This window comes from Aulonocara stuartgranti (assembly GCF_965226115.1).
Source record: "Aulonocara stuartgranti genome assembly, chromosome: 10".
NCBI lineage: Eukaryota > Metazoa > Chordata > Actinopteri > Cichliformes > Cichlidae > Aulonocara > Aulonocara stuartgranti.
This window is the reverse complement of record NC_138946.1, coordinates 27,066,917-27,088,692: the sequence shown is the minus strand read 5'-3', so window position 1 is coordinate 27,088,692 and position 21,776 is coordinate 27,066,917. Positions and strand designations below refer to the sequence as shown.

At 43.1% G+C, this 21,776-nt stretch overlaps 1 protein-coding gene across 6 annotated transcripts in view; it reads left to right on the top strand.

The window, feature by feature from the left end:
- Positions 1–21,776, top strand: part of mtmr4 (myotubularin related protein 4) — a 53,871-nt gene extending 32,095 nt beyond the window's left edge. For 5 of the 6 annotated variants that reach the window (XM_082548588.1, XM_082548585.1, XM_082548587.1 and 2 more), the window contains 16 exons: positions 3,706–3,795; positions 7,614–7,730; positions 9,306–9,388; positions 9,995–10,354; positions 11,711–11,824; positions 11,921–12,111; positions 13,303–13,431; positions 14,176–14,287; positions 14,713–14,908; positions 15,050–15,235; positions 15,479–15,649; positions 16,705–16,859; positions 17,012–18,425; positions 18,565–18,675; positions 18,797–18,885; positions 20,071–21,776. In XM_082548588.1, the coding sequence (XP_082404714.1) occupies positions 3,706–3,795; positions 7,614–7,730; positions 9,306–9,388; positions 9,995–10,354; positions 11,711–11,824; positions 11,921–12,111; positions 13,303–13,431; positions 14,176–14,287; positions 14,713–14,908; positions 15,050–15,235; positions 15,479–15,649; positions 16,705–16,859; positions 17,012–18,425; positions 18,565–18,675; positions 18,797–18,885; positions 20,071–20,248 (3,696 nt within the window). In that variant the 3' untranslated portion in view covers positions 20,249–21,776. The remainder of the gene's footprint in view (positions 1–3,705; positions 3,796–7,613; positions 7,731–9,305; positions 9,389–9,994; positions 10,355–11,710; positions 11,825–11,920; positions 12,112–13,302; positions 13,432–14,175; positions 14,288–14,712; positions 14,909–15,049; positions 15,236–15,478; positions 15,650–16,704; positions 16,860–17,011; positions 18,426–18,564; positions 18,676–18,796; positions 18,886–20,070) is intronic. The other variant, XM_082548589.1, reaches the window with a different exon arrangement.

Sequence of the window (21,776 nt, the reverse complement as noted above, 5' to 3'; positions counted from 1 at the left end):
TAAATGTGGTTATCCCAGCTGGACTTTTGTCAAAGCTGGAAAGACGCTTAAAGAAAGCTCCAGCCGATCCAAGAGGGAAGGACAACTGCTGCCCAAGCGAAAACCTGTAGTGATCCCATATGTGTCAGGAGTATCGGAGCAGTTGAGACGCATTTTTTCTAAACACCGGGTCTCTGTGGCTTTTAAACCCCAAAACACGCTGCGCCAAAAACTGGTCCACCCCAAGGATCGGGTCCCCCGACACAAACAGAGTAACATAGTGTACGCTGTTAAGTGCCAGGAGGATTGCCAGGATTTATACATCGGGGAAACCAAACAACCTCTGGCGAAGCGGATGGCACAACACAGAAGAGCTACCTCGTCAGGCCAGGACTCTGCAGTCTATTCACACCTACAGGCCAGTGGACACTCTTTCAAGGATGAGGATGTACACATCTTGGACAGGGAGGAACGCTGGTTTGAGCGCGGAGTCAAGGAGGCCATTTACGTGAAAAGGGAAAGACCATCTCTGAATCGAGGAGGGGGCCTAAGGGTACATCTTTCGCCATCTTACACTGCTGTGATTGCAGCCATTCCCCACCTCTCTGTGAATGGTACTCATGGTCATTGATCAGTGGGTTTTGGTCAGTGGTTGTTGATCAATGGTCATGAGAATTTGCATAATTAAGATTAAGAAACTGACCTCCCAGCCCATTGTTCCTTCAGTGGGCTGGTTTCAGTCATTATGCAAATGTACTGTTTATAAGATTGGGGAAACCTGCAGTCAGCTGAGACTGAAGAAGTCACTCGGATGAGTGACGAAACGTTTCTCCCACAAAACGCTACGTCCAGATGAACAGAATCAACTATTTGGAGATTTACTTTCCTGGATGATTGAGAATGCATCAAGACATTCATGCTAACATTCAAGTTGTGATACCGATTCAGAGCTACTGAGAACAACAAATGAGTGTCATCATGGTGGCTTTGCTAGAATTTACATGAAAACTAAAAGGAGTTTCAACCCATTTTCTATCAGATTTCTGTTTGTTAACAAACAACAACGCACTCATTAAAGCATATTTATCTGGTCTAAATATAGATGATAATCACTGAACAGGAGTTTTTTCCTCTTCCTCACACACAGCACACTTTACTTGATCGTTGCATTACAAAACCACCACTCTCCCCTCATTTTGAGTGTGCATTTATATGAAGATGGAAACGCAGCATTACCGTGAACGTAAAGGCAACATTTGGAGGAAACGGAGCCTGCAGTAATAGATAGCACTTACCACTGGAGCAACTCATTAGGGGGTTTAAATGCCTCACATGGACACATTCACCATGACACCCACCTCTGTGCCAATCATCACCACCACTGTTTATTGCAAATTATACTATAATAAAGTAACAGATGACTTTCAGTTGGGATTTATCACTTTTCTCTCCCATTGTCAGACTTCTACCCCCGTGCCTACCTCAAAAGGCCCTTTTTGAGAGAGGGAACGCCCTGGTAGCTGGATATTCTCCCTTCCAAGGGTTGCCAAGAATTTGACACCTGTGCTGTTTTGTCCATGCAATACCTAAATCTAGAGCTGCATCCAGCCATCCTCTCCTGCACTGCTTAGCCACCTTGGGGTGCCAACTGTTTTCATCATCCATGACAGCACCTGTGCTATCACAGATGTATGTTTTTAGCTCACTGTAATTATTACCTACTGATGGAGCTATGTCACATAAGCTGAAAAATACTGCCTTTTCATTTGTCATTATTACTTGTGATGTGATGCTTTTAGGAAAATGTTGGTGATTGGTGACTTGTAGGTGAGGGGTTGTCACTGTAGGGACACTATGTCCATCTGTTACCAGCCCAATGGGTGGTATGCTTATCGTGTGGTTTAATTACCAGTTTGAGCCTCCGGATTACAGATGTAACCACTGTAAACACAGCAGGAGTTCTCTGTGGTCAGACATCAGTTGGTTTCTGATATAATTCCTGAAATTTCAGCATGTCCTCCTCTTGGGATGCAGTGTTAAAGGTTTTTCATTTTCAGGTTAATTTCACTTTGTTCTTACTGTCTTGTATTCGAATCCGTATTTTAAAATTAAACAACATTTTCAAACGCAATACTGTAATTGATCTCGACGCCTCCTCATGCCATTTTTTTTTGGGGGGGGGTTAATATGCATGGGATCTTTTTTCATTTTGCTTTTTAAAATTGAATAATTTCACCTAACTGATACTTTGCTGTTGTGTGGTTTATTTGTTTTTTTGTTTTTTTAAATATACTATAGCTATCTTGGTGGGATGCTAGAAGACTCAGTGGATATGATTCACAGAAATAAACCACCAAGTTAGGCCTCTATTTCTGATTTTATTATAAAACCAAAATGACACAGGGTCGTACTCAAATGGAAAAGTGAAAATCCAGCAGAGCAGTAAAGTGGCAGAAATGACACAGCACCTGAACGAGAAGGATTGGAACTTATTCGTGTTATAGCACAAAGCTAGAAAATTGTTGGACATGTACCGCACTAATGTACCATACTATATACACTATAGAGTATAGAATGGTATATTGGGGAAGATGTTAATTTGCTTAATGTGCTTACTTTTGAATTATGAAGTTTAAAAAAAAAAAGATTATAATAAATTATTTGCAAAACATTGGTGTTTTTAGAATAGGGATTAAAGAGAATAAAAGCCAAGGGCATGTCCTTCAGTTTCATCATGTGATTGCTTTTCACCTCTTTAAGTCCAGTGATTGAAGTATGACCTGATGAACATATTTGCTCAGCCCGAGTTGGACACAGGGCCCTAAGCTTCAAGGACAGACTCGACTGCCATCATTGTTCCTCTCGTTCTCATCTCCGCCACTCCTTAAAGTGTTGCAGTCTAATTTTAGCCGACCATCTATTAGAAGAGAAGTGAACTTGAAAAGACTGCAGCTGTTTTTTGTTTTTTGTTTGTTTGTAATTTCTAAGAAACTGAGAAATATTTGCTATCATATTTGCAATCAAAATAGTTACATTTATTATCTGTATGTATTTTTTTATGCCCCAAGGAACTTTTTAAACTATAGTGAAGCATGACTCATGAAAAACCTTTTTTTTAAAAAGGTAAAATCCTCAAGTTAATCACAGTATCTTTGTTTGCACTACACCCAGTCACATAGTGCACTGGTTTGTGATAGGCAGCACTGGGTATCTTTTACACTTGCAGTAACCACCTGCACTGCAGTGCCAAAGCAAACACACTGCAAACATCAAAAGTTGCATTTCTTTTTCAGCATTAGTATTCATCAGGCAGGAAAACTGTCAGTCATAAGCAAGTAATAAACATTTTAAATGGTTTGGCACATTGACCTAACACAAGCTTGTGTACTACTTCTTTTCCTTCTTCAAATGTATAATTTTAGGGCCCTCGCAGTAAATTTTTAATCTCCTATGTGATGTCTGACCTGGCTGCAGGAGATTGCAAAACTCTACCTGGCACGTATGAACCATGAACTACCAGAGCCAAAGGACCTGATAAAAGCAGTGAGAATATTAACTCTGGGTTTGGTTGTATTGATTGTTTCATGTCTCTTCACATGCTTCAGTATTGCTATCAACAAACTATATGGACTTTGTGTGTTGCTTCAGTTTCTCATATGTAGTCTCACATGAATCACGACAGAAGTATTTATCTTTCTATCGCTGGATTGTGTTTGTGTCTGACAGGGTGAAGAGGGGCCTCCCAGTCTGGAGTACATCAAGGCCAAGGATTTGTTCCCCCAGAAGGAGCTGGTGAAGGAGGATGAAAGCCTTCAGGTGAGGTGACAACCACTTCTACAGCACTGTCCCATCTGCTCTCACGCCCAGCAACATGACTTAATATTAGAAAACCAGGAACAAGTGTGGCACTTCTAGGTTGTGATGTTAAATCTTGGTGGCTAATAAAATCAATGTTCCTCTGAAACACCCTCACCTTGACGCCTGGTCATCTCATGATTTCCGAGATATTACTGCACAAGTCTCAACTCGACAGGCTTGAGGTCAAACATGGAAGAAGTGATGGTGATGGGGACCCAGAGGAATGCTTTTGTTTTTTTCATTGTCATGTAGCTCAACTTTTTCCTGTGCTAAACACTGACGAAATTAATTAGCTATTAGAATAACAAGTATTTCCATTTGAATGCAGCAATTGCCCACACTCTCTACAGATAAAGTATCATAGAGTTCTAATAAGAAAACAAATTCTCTTCAGTAAACTTTTTTTTAAAACTGGTTCTGAATTAAGCCAGCATGTAAAGAAAAGGGATATTTTTATGCAAAGCTTTAATAAGGAGAGCAGGAAGTTGTTTTGCACGTACATATGAAAGTACTGAATTGTGGCTGAGGCCTTTCTTTAAGTGCATTGGTTGTAAAGGAGCACTTGTGCTTGACCTACTTTAAAGCATTTATTTTATGAATATAAATGTAAATGTTCATATTATTAACATAAAAAGGCTAAATACATATATGTAGTTGGCCTGTTGAAGATCAACTTCTAAATACAGTAGAAATTTTACTTGAGAGGTTTGTATATGTGAGCCATACTGCAGAATAGACTACCCCAAGCTGTTCCAAAAATGTTTTACATAAATATATTAGAAGCCGCTGCAGAGGATAAAAAGGTTCAGAAACATTTAGGTCAGTTTAAGTGAGAAGGATTTCAAAGTCTGTTCCAAGTGAGGATACAAGTAGCAGAACTGTGATGGCTAACTTGCGCTTGACCCTCTGGTGTTAAGCTGGCGCTCTGTGGCTGTCTGCTGGTTAATGGAGCTTAGCATCATGTGTCTGGAGCACTGGACAAAGGAAAAATGGAGGGAGGAGGGGCCTGGGGTCACTATCTGTTGTTTCTTTTTGTGGCTTTCAATTGAAGCCACTTGAACTGCAGGGAGTATCAACCTGTTCAAATGTTTTATTATTAAAGTGCTATGCTTTAAAGGGCTTTGTGTCAAAGGTATTTTGTATATTTTTTCCAACTGAGCAGTGTGCAAAGGAAGCATGGCTGTATCGTAGTCTGCTAGCAAAGTTTATGAGAGCGTCTTTTAATCTGCTGAATTCTTATGGCAGAATCTTTCTGTTTCTGCACTCTTACGCTTTCTTCCCTTCCCCTTGCATTCACACATGGAGTCACACATTGTATCTGTGCTTTTGTGTGACTTTTTGTGCATGTGTAGGCTCTCCCATGATGGTTTCACTGACAGCTGATGTCTCTTACTGCGGACAAATTGCAGGCATTTCCCCACCCCACTGTATTTATTACCCTACTGCCTTCCCTCCTGCGTGCGTGCAAGTCATGGAGCATGCTTTCAGTTGCGCGTACATTTGCTCACGTGCATGTCCTAACAGGCAGGCTGCTTAAACCGGAAGTCACGACTCACAAGTCAGTGTTTTCTTTTTTTTCCTCTTTAAATGGGGCTTTCTACTCACCCTCCCTCCCCCTCTCTCTCGTCATATTTATGCTGCTGAAGGCTTCGTAGAGGAAACGTGACACAGTATCTTATGCTGCACTTGCTTGCTGCCAGTGACTCATGCACCTACTTTTGGAGCACAGCTTGTTTAATGCAGCTTGCAGTCTGTACAGCATGTTAACTATGGCACTTCTAGCAACACACTTCAAGTCTTTTCCACAGCAGATAAATGTGTACACTCTCTACCTGAATTTGTTTATTTCTACTGCCACTGAGCCAGTATTTAATGAAATCATATACCTTTCCTTTGCTTTTGTGGCGTTTTCCTTTTATATATTGTAAAACAGTATCCTCGGTCCTTTTCCTCAGTCAGTAGCTACATGGTTTTTAAGCTTAACCTAGGTGTCAGCGCCATTTGTCCTCCTGTCACTTTCAAGGACAGGAGGACAGTTGAAAAACTGAAATATTTTAATCCCAAAGATATTTCAAAGTCCCGCTCTATTGTGCCGAGAAGGAGGGGGCTGCTGCTGCCTATATTTGGCTCTGCTGATGTCTGAGCGCAGAGTACTATGTGCTCCATTTCCCAGTTTAAGCTACACTTTTTTTTCCCCCTCGTCATGCTTCCTGTCTCGATTCATGTGGAAGTTTTCAGTTATTGATGAGCAGCAGGTGCAGTGATAAATAGCAGGGCTTTTTTTAAAAAAAAAAAAAAACAACAAACAAACATTTTTATGGATCAGCCATCATCAACATCTTTTGACCTCTTACCACTCGATGGGATTTCTACATAATAGTCCTGCTTTATTTTAGAGTTTTATGCAATTTGGCATGAGAGTAAATAGTCTGTTGGACTGGATGGAGTGATGGGAATATCGGTCACATTTAGCTTTTTGTGCTGTGGAGCTCTTCTTTCAGCAGTGTTAGCTGTTTCAAGTGGGCCTGCTATAGCCTTGCATTTGCTCTGCTGCATGTTGTCTTTTTTTAACATGCACTAGTGGGTCCTCTTCAGCATGACTCAGCAGTGCATGCTAATACAGAATGAGGTAATGTTGTCTCTAAGCAACACTTTCCTCACTACTTAGCAACTCAACAACAAGACCGGTGTCGCACTTTTCATTAGTTTGAAGCAGCCATAGCACAATAACTGTGCTCGTGCCAATCGCATCCAAGTGACAACTAAGGAAAAAAAGTGTGTTTTAGTCAAGACGGAATGGGCCTAACACAGTCCCCCAGTTCATCACAAAGCCGAGAGTGTTTCACAAAGTTATTTTATAATCTAACACTTGTGCTCCTGGTCAACACCATTTATTCAAGATCTTTTGTTTCAGTGCATCTTTTTTTAATTATATTGAAAAAGCAGTAAAGTAAACAGAATAACAACAAGAGCAGCTGGTCTGAAACTGATTAAAAGCTTCCGGTTTTAGATAAATGAAAAGATGTTTTGGGAGTTGGCACGTGCAACCATGTGTCTCTTCCACTCTGTCGACTTTTAAGATAATACCCTGCCTCAGAATGAAATGAAAAATGTTCTGTTAACCTCTGTTGGGAAGCAATTACCTTAATGTAGGGGTCTCGTTGCGGCTGAAGCCAGGGCTTGGCTGCGACTAATCAAATGGCCATGGAATGTTAATGGACAGTTTGGGATCCCTCTCCCTCTACACCGGAGCAGACAGTCTCCCTCCTACCAACAAGCCCCTCTGTGCTAACAAAGGCTCTTCTGTAAAACTCATATGCCCTAATTGGACAGCTACACATGCACGCTTTTTCTCATGTCCCTCTTTTTCTTTTATCTTCAATATTACTCTGACAGGATGATCACAAGCTGTCAGCTATGCTGGGTATTGCTTATAAAAATGAAATGCCGTGCCAATATGATATTTGAGTTTAAGTACCTCTAAAAGTATGACAAGGAGCTTAACAGATCATGTCACATATCTTGCTGTTTTGCTCTGAGATTACTTTTTTTCTTTTTTTGACCAAGTTAAATTTAATTTGTCATTGTCCAAAAATGACATTCCCACAATCAATATTTAGAATGAGTTGCACCAAAACTGAGGACGCAGCATTAACATAATATGTTCTGTCAGGATTAGACTTCCAGTAGATTGAATAAAGCTGTTAAATGCGTGCTGGTGTAATGTTTCATGCACATGAGACTTAAACAGTTCCATTGTTTTTGGGTCTTTGCAGGTGCCGTTCCCAGTTCTTCAGGGGGAAGGTGTGGAATATCTTGGCCGTGCTGATGAAGCCATCATTGCCATTTCTAACTACAGACTTCACATCAAGTTCAAGGACTCAGTCATCAATGTGAGTGCATGTCTCTGACAACAAACCTAACAAAGAATCACAGAACTGTCACTTCTGCCAGAGCCCTATGCCACCAGCAGAGGAGAGGGAAGGATGTTTAGTTTGGATGCAATTAGACTTTTTCCCTTCCCCCATATAAGTTTTCATTAAGAAATAACTGTGGCAACAAGGCAAATAAACTTTCAATGGGGTACCCATTGAGCACTTTTAGCTTACTTGGCATGTAGTTGTTTGTACCAAGGTGAAATCACAGGAGCACTAGACCCTCTAATCCTGAAACCACAAAGGTTTAGTGTGACATCCAGGCTGGCAGTGCTCTCCACCAGCTCGCTCCTGCTGACGTCAGGCCTTGCTCAAATACAAATAGGCTGGTTGTTTGCATTCACTGGCAATGAAAATCCTTCTTCCCAAATCCATGTCATCTTTTCCAGAAGGATTCAGCTTCTGGAAAAGATGACAGTTTTAAAAACGAAGGAGGTGGCGAGGGCCAATCACCGAGGCACGTCCTCACCTTAACTTTAAGCAGAGGAGAGTGAGATTACCACACAAAGTTCAAATGTCACAGACTAACAGTCCTTATCAAACTGATTTCCTACTTAGACAGACTCCTGCCTTGACCCCAGAAGCACACATGAACTGTATGAATGCCAGCAAACGACCTTTCACCCACACCTCCCCTTCACAACTCTTTACAGCCTCTTACTTTTAAGCTGTTTTCTTGCCCTTTACTCCCACCTGTGTTTGTCTTTCTCGTCATGATTTCCATTTGACTTGGCCATGTGCTACAAATAGTGCACAGCGTGATGTGCTCGGTTGTCTTTTCATCTCGCAGCCTCTTTGGTGTTTACTTTCCTTTTAACTCTTCATTTCCCAATGCCTCCTTTTTGGGTTTAATAGTTTGTTGTTTTGTTTTTTTCCATTTCCTCCTGTCTTATTTCTTCCCTCCCTCCTTCTCTCCTTGTCTGTGCTCCATGGTGTCACTGTGTTTTAGACCTACCCAGGTGTGGACATTGACATATCTGTGAGTACCATATGATAAAACATCACCCTCTGCCATAGTCTAGACAGCTGTCATTAAGCTCCTCTTCACTTTACATGATTGGGATGCACTGAGGCCAAACTGTAATTTACATTCAGCAGAGTGGTAGATGGATTAATCATTTTGTGAAATGACTGTGTCGCCAGCACTCTTTCTCTTGAATTAAACTGGCCATTATTTGTAAAAAAGTGCGCATACATAGTCCTTATGCTCAAAGGTTTGTCCATAAGGGATTTTTTAAACCTCGTCGGGGGTTCATTAACATCGTACTCTAAAGTACCACTTACCTGCTTGAAAAGCATAAGGGACGGCAGGTTTGTAGCTGTCACATGGTATCATAACAGTTCTAGAGGCAAAGTTGGAACACCAGTGTGGCCTTTTGTTCCTCTGCAGTCAGGTTAAAGGTTTACTTAGTGTGTCTAACCTGGATACAGTCTGTACTAGACCAGAGGGTGGTAATTTCTCTGCCAGTGTGCTGTCTGCTCACACAGTGGACCATCAGGCTAAATGCACGTGCTCTCTGTCTCCCTCTGCAGGTGCCTCTCAGGCTGATAGAAAGTGTAGAGAGCAGAGATATGTTCCAGTTGCACATCATTTGCAAAGACTCTAAAGTTGTCAGGTAAGAAGAGCCCTCACTCTTACACTCTCTTACAGCACAGTACTCTGATACACATTTGAATTAGTAATACTATGGGTTCATTTAGGAAACTGTACACATTACCAATTGTAAATTGTACACATAACAACAGACTGACCGAATTTGGAGTTCAGTTTGACTTACTTGAGATCAAATTAAGCAATAATGTAAAAGGACTTGACATGGAGAAAAAGTCAAATTATGTGTTTTTGCAGAACTGTACTTGTGACTAAAATCATCAATGACTACAACTTGTGACGCACTGTCATTCACCCACCTTAGATAGGAAATGTAAAATAATATGTAGGTAATACTTTTTTGAAACTAAGGTTTCAAAGGTAATAAAGGGTGTTGGTAAATTCTCATCTTTGTGTTCATGAACAGTTTAAAACCAGTGGAACTGTCGCATACTCGGTAGCAGATGTGCCCAGCAGCATTTTGGTTCCACATTATTAAGCAACCACATTACTACTCTGGTTTAAAGGCTGGAAAATCACAGAACAGCTGATTTGTTTTGTTTTGTTTTTCTCCTAGTCCCCAGTGCATGAAGGGTTTGTTGGATCTCACTAATCTTTCTAATCTCCACAGATGCCACTTTGCAACGTTCAAGCAGTGCCAGGAGTGGGTCAAACGTCTGAACCGGGCCATAGCACACCCATCACGGCTGGAGGACCTGTTCGCCCTGGCCTATCACGCGTGGTGTCTAGGAGGCAGCGCTGACGATGAAGATCAGCACCTTCATCTTTGTCGCCCAGGTTCACACACATTCGTTCACAGTTTTAGAACAAGTAAATGTTTGAGAGGGCATTTTTCATTTATACCCTCGCACCATGTTCTATGTGTGTTTGTAGGTGATCATGTACGTCAGAGAATGGAAATGGAGGTCAAGAGGATGGGCTTCGATACTCAAAACATCTGGAGAGTGTCTGATATCAACTGCAACTACAAGTATGTCACTGATGCTTAACCATGAGAAGCACAGCAGGTATATCCTGATGACTGCATCTAGTTTTAGTAGTATAGAATGGTATCATGATAAAGAGTAATGATTGGATAGTTGACGGTGAATGGCAGAATTTTAGAGTTAGTTACTTTTTGATGAGATCCAAGGTTTTTCAGAATGAGAGTGTCACCAGGGATGGGAGGGAAGAAAAGGGTACCTCAAAGTGAAAGGCAACACCTAGAAGCAAATTCCACATCTTTTAGATATATGACTTTGATGTTTTCATCATCATCCACTGTGACTAGAAGTCTTAATTGATTAATGGATGTCCAATAGGTACACTTTAAACAAGACAAGCTAATGGCTAATCTAGGATGTCTTTAAAGCTGCAATTTTCCCTGTCATTGAAACAAACAGCGCGCTGAGGCTACCAGGTTGGGTAGTTCAGCCTAAGATAAACTGTATTAAGGCAGTCACCTAAGTAGAAACAATAGACTGAATGGGTGTATGAGTGTGTGCACCTGTACATCGGGGTCTCCTTTGCAGTCTGGGTAAATAAATGCTACAAAAAAAAGGTCAGTCTGTTTGGAGGGCCCAGGAGAACACACCCCACTGAGACAGACACACACACACACACACACATAGGACAACTGGCTAATTAAACAAGTCACAGCCTGCTGAGGCCCATGACTCAGCACTGTATTTTATACACACACACACACACACACACACACACACACACACACACACACAGTCTCTCTCCCTCCTGCTATTAGACTCTGAGCAAGTGAATATAATTTGAAGAAAGTATCCTGGGAGAGAAAGAGGAGAAAGCAGAGACAGATGGAGGTTTCTGATTTGTTTTCTGGTCTAGCTGAGATATTGATGCTGCAGTGACCCTGAAAACCAGAACATTTTAGGGAATGTCCTTTTGCAGCCAGTTTCATCTTGGTTTTCCTCATCAAAAGATAATGCAGCATTATAAACTGTTTTAAAACTTCCTTTAGAACAGGGGTGTCAAACTCAAATACACAGTGGGCCAAAATTCAAAACTGGAACAAAGTCGCGGGCTAACATTAATATTTATTGAAAAAAAAATCTTCCTCCAGATATAAGAATGAATCTTTTCTTATGGACTCAAACAAGTTTTGCTGAAAAACTGAATATGGAACAAGCAAAGCTTAATACTAAACAATATATACCGGTATATATTAGCTGTATAATACCAGTAAGCCAGCTCTAATAGTAATTTGGTATGGCTTCGTGGGCCAAATGTAATTTGGCTGCGGGCCAAATGTGGCCCGCGGGCCAGAGTTTGACACCTATGCTTTAGAACCTCTAACTACCTGTTCATCCTGTAGGCTGTGCTCCAGCTACCCACAGAAGCTTCTGATTCCAATCTGGATCACTGACAAGGAGCTGGAGAGTGTGGCTTCTTTTAGATCCTGGAAGAGGATCCCAGTGGTGGTCTACAGGTAACTTTGTGTGCATGTTTTCTCCAGCTTATATGGGTGCAAGCTGAAGAAAATCCATCATTTTAGGTTAATTAACTCTGTAACCTTCGTTTCCAGGCACCAGAAGAACGGGGCAGTGATCGCCCGCTGTAGCCAGCCTGAGATTAGCTGGTGGGGCTGGAGGAACACAGATGATGAGTATCTAGTTACGTCCATCGCTAAGGCCTGTCAGATGGACAGCGGAACCAAGGGTGCACAAACAAATCGACAACGCGGGGAAGCTACTGACTCTTCCGATGGTGATTTTGGTAATCTTGCTGTTTGATTTTCTTTGCACGTCCATACTTGCACTCCTCATCCATTTGCACATCTCTGCATTACACGATGACCCTGTTTGTCAAATTAAACCATCCAGGGTCTAAATTCACTCGTTTTCTTAAAGTCACAGCTAGTGATCGCATCATATTGCAGTCTACTCAGGCAGCCCACACACCTATACCAAACAGAGTGCTTCCAGTAGTGAGTGTCTGAAACAGACTCTCTCTCTCTGCAGTCATCCAGACACATAACAGCAGATCACGCTGTGCAAACCTGGCCAAACACTCTCTAACTCTAGACTTCTTTCACAAACTTTGACCAGAGAGAAAGAGATGCATTTATCTGTTGTTTAATTATCAACTTTTACTTCCAAGAGAACCAACACATAATAAATTGTAATGTAACTGCATTTTCAATAATACCTGCAAATACATAAATACATCATCACCAATTTAAAGTATAAAGGTAGCTGATTAACATGAATCGCTTTTATTGTGCACACCATAAATTTAATTAGCTTCTTTTTAATCAGCACTTTGAACTTTGAGAGGAGATCACTAAATTTCCAGGTTGTAAACAGCCTCTAATAGCTGGGACTCTGGTGTTTTCAGAGCTTTGCAAGCATTCACAGGGCTGGGAATGTGTTTTGTTTTTGTTTTTTTCCATTGCTGATGTTCTCCTTTTTAACAGAAAGTACATGCATCAGTGTTGCTGCATTGTAATTATTGTGAGTTACAGAAAGTAGGACAGCTGTCAGCACAGCTTTCACAGTTCAGAAAAACAACTCTTTGTATCTTTTTCAGTGGTTTTGCTTTCCTTTTCCCCCCTCCATATTAACTTATAAGGAACACACAGATATGTCAAATTACAGAAAGTGATAAAAGAGCTTTTAACACAATTAGAGAAGGGTGCAGAGAGAAGTATTTCAGTTCCAGTCGTCTTTCTCTGCAGAAGCTGTGGGAAGGAGGCTTCTTGACTTACCAGGTAACACAGTGGTGTTCATCATGAGGAGATATTGATTTTCAGTAGGTTACAAATAGAGTCAGTTTCTCTTAATCATGTTCCCTTCCCTTCTTGACACCGTCCTCCTCCTTTCACACTTTCTCTTTCTTCCTTTCCCTGGCAGGTCGATTCGCATTACACTGTCTGCTCATAATGATCAGAATCTTCTCTTTCCCCAGACTCATCTCTGACGGGCGGCTCCAGCTGCAATGACAACACTGTGACACAGAAGCTGCTGATTCTGGATGCTCGCTCATACACTGCTGCAGTGGCTAACCGAGCTAAGGGCGGAGGCTGCGAATGTGAAGGTTGGCATAATCCCAAAACATTTTGCACCATCTTCAAAAAGTCAAATTAAACTAGAAACATTGTCATCTGTGAACCTTATCTGGAGTGTGTGTGTATCATTTGGTGTCTGATTCTACTGAGTCAAGCAGACAGGAAACTCGGTGAGAAGTAAAACAGTGTTTTTACTCAGTACTCTAAAATTGCCTGCTTGTGGTGACTTAACATAATTTTAATATCCAACTTTATAATTCCTCTCAGCTCTATGGAGCTTAATTATTTTTTAATTACTTATGTAACAATCAGAAACAATTTGAATAATACTAAAGCCAGCTGGACAAGTATATGGGTAATTATATCATAATTCAACTTTTTCCTTGATCAGCTTGAATATTTAAAACTAATGGCTTTCAGATAGGCTCTGCTATGATGGCAGTTTAGAGGATATTGGTTGTGATTTGTAGCTTTTGCACACACTTTAATTCTTGTCAGTGCTCATGTTGTTAGACCTGTCTTATAGAAATCATCCTTTACAGAGCAAGTTTAAAATGTTCTTCGTGTAGTTTTTGATCACACATCTGTTTAACAAAGTGCTGTTTTTCCATTCTGGAAACAATCCCCTCTCTCTACAGTGACTTGCTAACACATTTAGTGCAGTCCAGTTTGACTAAATGGACAATGTTATTGCTACCAGTGACTACACACAGTCACTGTTAGATGACTATGAATGTTGCACTGAAAGCAAATTGTTGTTTGTTTGTATTCAGAGTACTACCCCAGCTGTGAGGTCATGTTCATGGGAATGGCCAACATCCATGCTATCCGGAACAGTTTCCAGGCTCTCAGGGCTGTCTGCAGTCAGATCCCCGATCCTGGAAAGTAAGTTGATCTATGTGACCTTTCTCTCTGAGCGGCTCTGGCCTCATTTGCACCTCCCTCCACCTTCTCTGTTTTAGTGGGTTCACCACACAGTAAGGCAACACCACACAGGCACAGGAACACAGTCCTGTTCCTGCTGGGCTTGCCAGCTGTCTGTCTGTACACGTCAACCAACAGCACATGTGTGTTATGGCTGTCCATTTGTTCCCATGTTTACATGCGTTTTCAATACGTCAGCTGTGTGTATTTTACATCGAATGTGTGAAGTGAAGCAGAAAGGCCTCCAGAGAGGTGCCTCCCTGCTCTGTCATAGCTAACCCAAATAACCCAATCTATGCTGTATCCTGCTGTATCAGATTACCTCAGTTATGACATATTCCATATAGGTTAGTTGTTGCCTAATCAACCCCCTCTCGTGTTTCCAGCTGGCTTTCAGCACTGGAGAGCACCCGTTGGCTGCAGCACCTGTCGGTCATGCTGAAGGCTGCCACTCTGGTATGTTCAGCAGTCGAGCGGGACGGTCGTCCTGTCCTGGTACACTGCTCAGACGGGTGGGACCGCACGCCTCAGATTGTAGCCCTCGCCAAGGTCCTGCTGGACCCCTACTACAGGACATTAGAGGTGAGCATCTGCACAGTTCAGTATTAATCTAATGTATTTGATTTTTAAATGACATGCAGGCATATTCTCATAGATATGGTAAGCACTTATTTTGCTGGATTCTCTTGTTGCTTTTGGTACTGACTTCTGTGCTATCCACAGGGTTTCCAGGTGCTCGTAGAGACGGAATGGCTGGACTTTGGTCATAAGTTTGGGGACCGCTGTGGCCACCAGGAGAACTCAGACGATGTGAGCGAGCAGTGTCCCGTCTTCCTGCAGTGGCTGGATTGTGTTCACCAGCTGCTCAAACAGTTCCCCTGCCTGTTTGAGTTCAACGAGGCCTTCCTGGTGGGTGGTTGGACAGCACTCTATACTAGTCTGTCTTACGCATTAATCTCTACATGTTCTTTAAACTTCAAAAAGTGGCCAGGATTACATGAAACCATACATTTGGCCTAATGAATAAAGTCTTGGGTCACATGGTCATGTTTCACATCAGTCAGCTGTCTCACACACACCGACAATGAGAGTTAAAGTTAATCAGTGCTGTAATTAAAGGCCTGACTTGATGCATCTTCTTCACATGTCCAGGTCAAGTTGGTGCAGCACACATACTCGTGTCTTTACGGCACGTTTCTGTGCAACAACGCTCGTGAAAGGGAGGCAAAGAATATCTACAAACGCACCTGCTCTGTGTGGTCTCTGCTTCGCACAGCAAACAAGAACTTCCAGAACTTCCTCTACATCCCTTCTCATGACATGGTACCTGTCGGTTTTCACAGCTTTTGTACAGGGTGGGCCATTTATATGGATACACCTTAATAAAATGGGAATGGTTGGTGATATTAAAGTCCTATTTGTGGCACATTAGTATATGTGAGGGGGCAAACTCCTCAAGATGGGTGGTGACCATGGTGGCCATTTAGATGAACAGTTTCCTGGAAAGTGGATTGGTTGTCGTGGGCCAGTTGAATGGCCCCCAAGGTCTCCCGATCTGACCCCCTTAGACTTTTATCTTTGGGGTCATCTGAAGGCAATTGTCCATGGTGTGAAGATACGAGATGTGCAGCACCTGAAACTACGGATACTGGATTCCTGTGCTGGCATTTCTCCTGCGGTGTTGCTATCAGTGTGTGAAGAGTGGGAGAAGAGGGTTGCATTGACAATCCAACACAATGGGCAGCGCATTGAACACATTTTATAAGTGGTCAGAAACTTGTAAATAACTCATGAAAGAATAAAGTTACGTTGAAACCAAGCACACCATTGTTTTTCTTGTGACATTACCAATAAGTTTGATGTGTCACATGGCCCTCTTCCTATTGAAAAAACAAAAGTTGTATCCAAGATGGCTGACTTCTAAATGGCCACCAAGGTCACCACCCATCTTGAGGAGTTTGCCCCCTCACATATACTAATGTGCCACAAACAGGACTTTAATATCACCAACCATTCCCATTTTATTACGGTGTATCCATATAAATGGCCCACCCTGTAGTTTAGTATAGTTGCAGCTGGAAGTTGCTTCCTGAGTGTTTCCTTTTAAAGCCACTGTGCTTTTCAGAAAGTGTTCAGTGAGGGGACTTGCTGAAGGAAACAGTTGATCATAGTAATGATCATAATCTTCAGTCACGATCTCAGTGAGCACAATAAGTGTTTTGATTAATGGATAATGTGACTCCAATTTTGAACTTCAGTATGATTAAAGATTAAATCTATCCTACTTTCCCTGCCATCCTTTCTGATGCACGTTCAAAGAGTTTGGATCTTAGACGCCATTACTATGTACTTATCCTCCCGGTGCATTTGTCTGCCAGGTGCTGCAGCCAGTCTGCCATACTCGGGCACTACAGTTGTGGACAGCAGTCTACCTGCCCACCTCCTCCCCCTGCACTGCTGTGGATGATTCTGTGGATCTCTACCTCCCGCCCTCCATCACAGGAGATGAGCTTACCTCCCGTTCCCTGGACAGGTCTGTTTGTCTGAACAATACTATTGCCGCAGTCTGACTAGTAATGTTATGGCAAACAGTCAGACTGCCCTCTAGAGTTCAAAATGGAGAACTGTATTACTGCATTTTATACACATTAAAAAATAAGATCTGTATGTACTGGTGATTTACAGACTTCCTAAGACCCGCTCCATGGATGACCTTCTGTCAGCTTTTGAGAATGGGATGCCCCTGACACGAACGTCGAGCGACCCCAATCTCAACAAGCACTGCCAGGAGGGTCGCTCTGCACTGGAGCCCTCACCTGCTGTGGAAGAACCCGCTGTAGAAGGCTCCAACGAGCTCATACCTGACACTGCGGTGGACAGTGGAGAGGGACAATCTGTGCATCCGACTCCAGAAGCTGTCCCAGGTGTAGTGGGTGCTGAAGAGGCTGTGGATGGACCCTGTTTCACTACGCAGCCCCTGCCTTCCCTGCCCCTCTCACCTGTCCCCCTCAGTGAGGATGTCACACTTGCTCACACTGCCTTTTCCACTCCTGCCCTCATGCAAGCTTTGCATCAGATCACAGATACTCCACTCCAACAAGCTCCAATGGAGGCTGAGAGCCCTTGTAGGACTGCTGAGAGTATACCATCTCCCACTCATAAATCAGAGCCCTGCTTACCTCTGCCCTGCAAAAGCACTCAACCTGCAGCCAACACACCAACCTCTGTATTTCAAGGACAAATTGATAGTCAGTCAAAGAGCCTGCTGGCTGTAAAGCAGCTAACACCACTCCTTCCCATGGGGGACTCCACTGAGACTCTTACAGGTGAGAATGATCATCCCCCCAACTCGCCCTCCGCAGTGACCCAGGAATTTACGCAGAATACTTTGAATGATGAGGAGCAGCCTGAGTTTCAGCCACAAGCTCAACCCCAGAAGGAGGAGGAGGACACGAGGACAAATGGGGCGAGTGGAAGAGAGCGCGTGTTAGCGGCAGCTCCTGTAGACTGCATCCAGGTCACTGCTCGCCCTCTGATCTCCCAGAGCCAGCTCTCGGACCTGTGCTTGCTCAGCTCCCACTGGGAGAGTGTCCAGGGTCTGGTCCAGTCTGCCTCTGGTGCCAGCCGGGGCCAGCACCCCAACATCCACCAGAGCCGCCGGCTTGCCAGTAAATTCCTCCGCGCCCAGGGCTTTGCCATTGCCAATGGCTCGCAGTGCTGCCGCAGGGAGGCGCTCTGTTGTCCGAGCAGTGCGCTGCAGATTGGATGGCCTACCAGGAGTGCAGGCTACACTGGACTGTGTGGGCCTGCTGCCCTCACCAGCTACTCACTGGCAGCCCATCAGCTCCTGCCAGCCTCTTATTCCTCACCCTCAGCTTCCAGCTCGCCACCACCTCCCCAGGCCCTGGCTTACCTGGATGACGATGGGCTGCCTGTGCCGATGGATGCCGTGCAGCAGAGATTGCGTCAGATCGAGGCGGGTTACAAGCAGGAGGTTGAGGTGCTGCGACAGCAGGTGCGACAGCTGCAGATGAGGCTTGAGAGTCAACAGTATGGCACCCCTCCCTCAGAGCCATACGTCGAGTACGAGGATGACATTGTGAGTGACTTTTTAAGCACAGACTTTACTGAAAGAGCTAAAAGCATTTCTCTTTGTCTTCAGAGTATTTACTCTCAATTATTTTCAGAAGAGTTCTTATTTGTATCCATCCTCTGATCTCATTCTGTTCTCTCCTTAGACATGTCTGCGTGAGTCAGACAACAGCAATGAGGAAGATTCTCTGTCTACCCACAGCGAGGACCGTCTGTCCGAGGGCAGCTGGGATCGAGTGGAGCCCAGGGACACTGAGGTGAGTGTCCTACAGAGCTTCTGTCTTCACGCTTCCTTTCTTGTTCCCACTCACTTCTCACTTGCATGTCCAGGAGCAGAGCTATGTCTCACACTTTTCTGATACCTATCTCTGTGTGTAGGTTACGAGGTGGGTGCCCGACCACATGGCCTCCCATTGTTTCAACTGTGACTGTGAGTTCTGGATAGCCAAGAGACGTCACCACTGCAGGTAGAGACTTCATTGTGTTTCTTTTTTGTTGTTAATTTTTCCAACAAGTGCTCAAACTTGGAGGAAAAAATAGATAAATGCCAAGATTAGACTAGATTAATATTAGTGTGGAAATATTTGTGTTTACGTATTTGCTCAGATTAAGAAAGTAAATGTGAAGCTTCAGCCATAAGCCTGTTAGCTCAGGTTAACTAATGCTAGCTTTGCTAGCTGTCAGCAGTGTGAAAGCATCTTGTTGCTGTGTTACTGGGCAATTATGTGCTCAGCTATTCCTTTTATTCTGGCGCAGTTTTGAAGGCAAATTTGGTTGCTGTTTGAATAAAACCAGACAAACTGTTCAGCCGGTTTTCAGTCTTTGTGCTAAGCTAATCTGACCAGCTACTGGTTAACATCAAGTACAAGATTAGTCTCATCGTCTCACTCTGAACAAGAAAGAATAAGTACATTTTCCAAATGCTGTGCAAATTCTTTTTAACATTTAAGCCTTAATATTTTTTCGCATTTGAAGTGAAGCTGATTCACGATTAGCACTTGCCTAAGAGATCTGAGTGTTTCCTTTTAAAAGCTGGCTGTGTTTGTATATTTTGTATGCCTGTTTCTCTCTGCACTCTTTAGTTGCACAGTGACTCTGCCAAAGCAGCAGCATGCCTTTAAAAGACAATTTGCTGTGCATTTTCCAAGCTTTGGTTTCAGCATCAAAGGCTCTTGACTCACTGGGGAATTAATTATATGCTCCACTGAGACATTTTAGGCAGGGGGGAAAATTCATATTCACAGGCAGAGCAGCACTCTGAGCAGGGCATGTGTTCAACTGTTAGATCCATTTTTTATGTAACTTAAACACAGCAAGTTTTCCAACATGTAATAAATAGAATCAGCTGATTTATAATGTATGTAAACAATGACTTGTGTTTCCGTTCCCAAATGCAATAGAGACGGATGGAATGCAGTAAAGTTGCCATGTGTGAAAAGACCTTTAAATGTGCTTCAGGAAGAAGCGGAAAGCTGTTTGTGCTGCTCATCAATCCATAATCTGCATTTAGCCTTTTCATTTTTGCCCTCTCTGGGTCCTGAGGATCTTTTATTTTGAAATCTTATACGTTTGGTATCTAAAATGTCTTAGAAACCTTCACATCAAATATTATTTGTCCTATTAATAACGTTACATGTGTTCTCCATTTTCAGGAACTGTGGTAATGTGTTCTGTAAAGACTGTTGTCACCTGAAGCTTCCCATCCCAGACCAGCAGCTTTACGACCCCGTGTTGGTGTGCAACACCTGCCACGACCTGCTCCTCGAGTCCCGCACCCGCGAGATCCGTAGCCAGCAGCTTAAGAAGGCCATCGCTACAGCCTCCAGCTGAGAGAAACCTCTGAAGCATTGTCGCCTCGGCTTTGTCCTGCTCGTATGGGACTGATGAGCTGTGCGCTGTTTTTACCGCCAATCAGCTGTAGTTTGGCTGCAGGGGCGGGAATGAGGAGCAGTTGTTACTCTTTGGGACGCTGGGCTTTAAAAACGGAGATGTACGTATAGACTGTAATAGAAGGGATTGCTAAGGCATGCTAGCAGGTGGAGGAGGGGGTTGGTCAAAGACATTTTTAGGCCTAAGCGCCGCAGCGTCCTGCTGCCTCCACACGGCTCAGTCCTCTAGTGGTGCCCCCGCCTGAGACACATCTCCAACCTGTCCACACACCTTTTAGTACCAAACACCTGCACCCTCCTGACGGACACCGTCTCGCAGTTCAGAGGACAATCGCTCACCCTTCCACGTGTCGGGGGACTCCAAAGCCTGTACCTGTACTACTGGAGGCTTTCAACTTTAAAAGAAAAGAAATGCTGCTACAGTATTTAAAAGTCTAATTTTGTATTCTTATTTTGTGCACTACTAGCTGTCATGTAATGGAGGGCACTTGTGACCAAACTTGAGCAAAAGGGAGAAATCTGCTGTTTACTTTGCCATTGCATCTTTTTTGCTGTTGTTGTTTTTTTTTGTCCTCTCGGAGCCTGAATGTAACATGTGATGGATAACTGGACTGGGTTTATGTTAACGTGCATTTGGTAGGTCGTGTACATGTTCTTTGCTGCAGTGTGTTCTGTATGTGCACAGTCGATGTGGTTGTGTGTTTTATCTATGCTTTTCTCTGGTATAGTCGCGGTGCAACGCTCTGAGGGATGTGTGGCGCACACTGATGTGGTTTTGCGGGGACAGAATGAGGGTGGGAGGCAGCAGGTTTCTGTGAAGTCTTCTTCAGATGAGTCATTTGAAGGTGCTTGGAAGATGTGACTGAAGGGTTGTGCTGATGTTCCTCTAGTCGAATGGCTTGGTGTCCACATAAAGCTCTATGTCCATCTGACTGACTCCTCCACATGCTGAGGACTGAACAGAGCTCTTAGTTTTTTGTTTTTAAGGGTAGTTTGGCAACAGTCCCCTTAAAAATGTTTGTCTACTGGTTGTTGAGACAATGGTGCCATATTTTGTTTTGTCTCTCTCTCTCTTTTTTTCTTTTCAAAGGATATTTCTTTGTTATGGATGGCAGCAGGTTTCTAATCGGCCACCTCTCTGTATGTTTAATGGTACAGATAGCTAGCTGCTTAATAACACTGAAACGACTAAAGATTAACTGAGAGTTTGATAACAAGAGGCTAACAATGTCAGTGGATAATCAGATATCGCTGGATTCGTTACCTTTGTAGTTATCATCGTCTAATATTTGGAATCTTTTGCACGGTGTTTATGAAGCTGAAATCTTTGAGGAGCTCAGAAATGTAACATACATAGTTATCTGATCCGTAGTGGTGGCTAAAACCTGTCACTTAATGATTTATTGTTGTAAAGAAATGCACTGTAAAAATGAAATCCCATGGGTTAAAATAAAGGATTATATCATGGA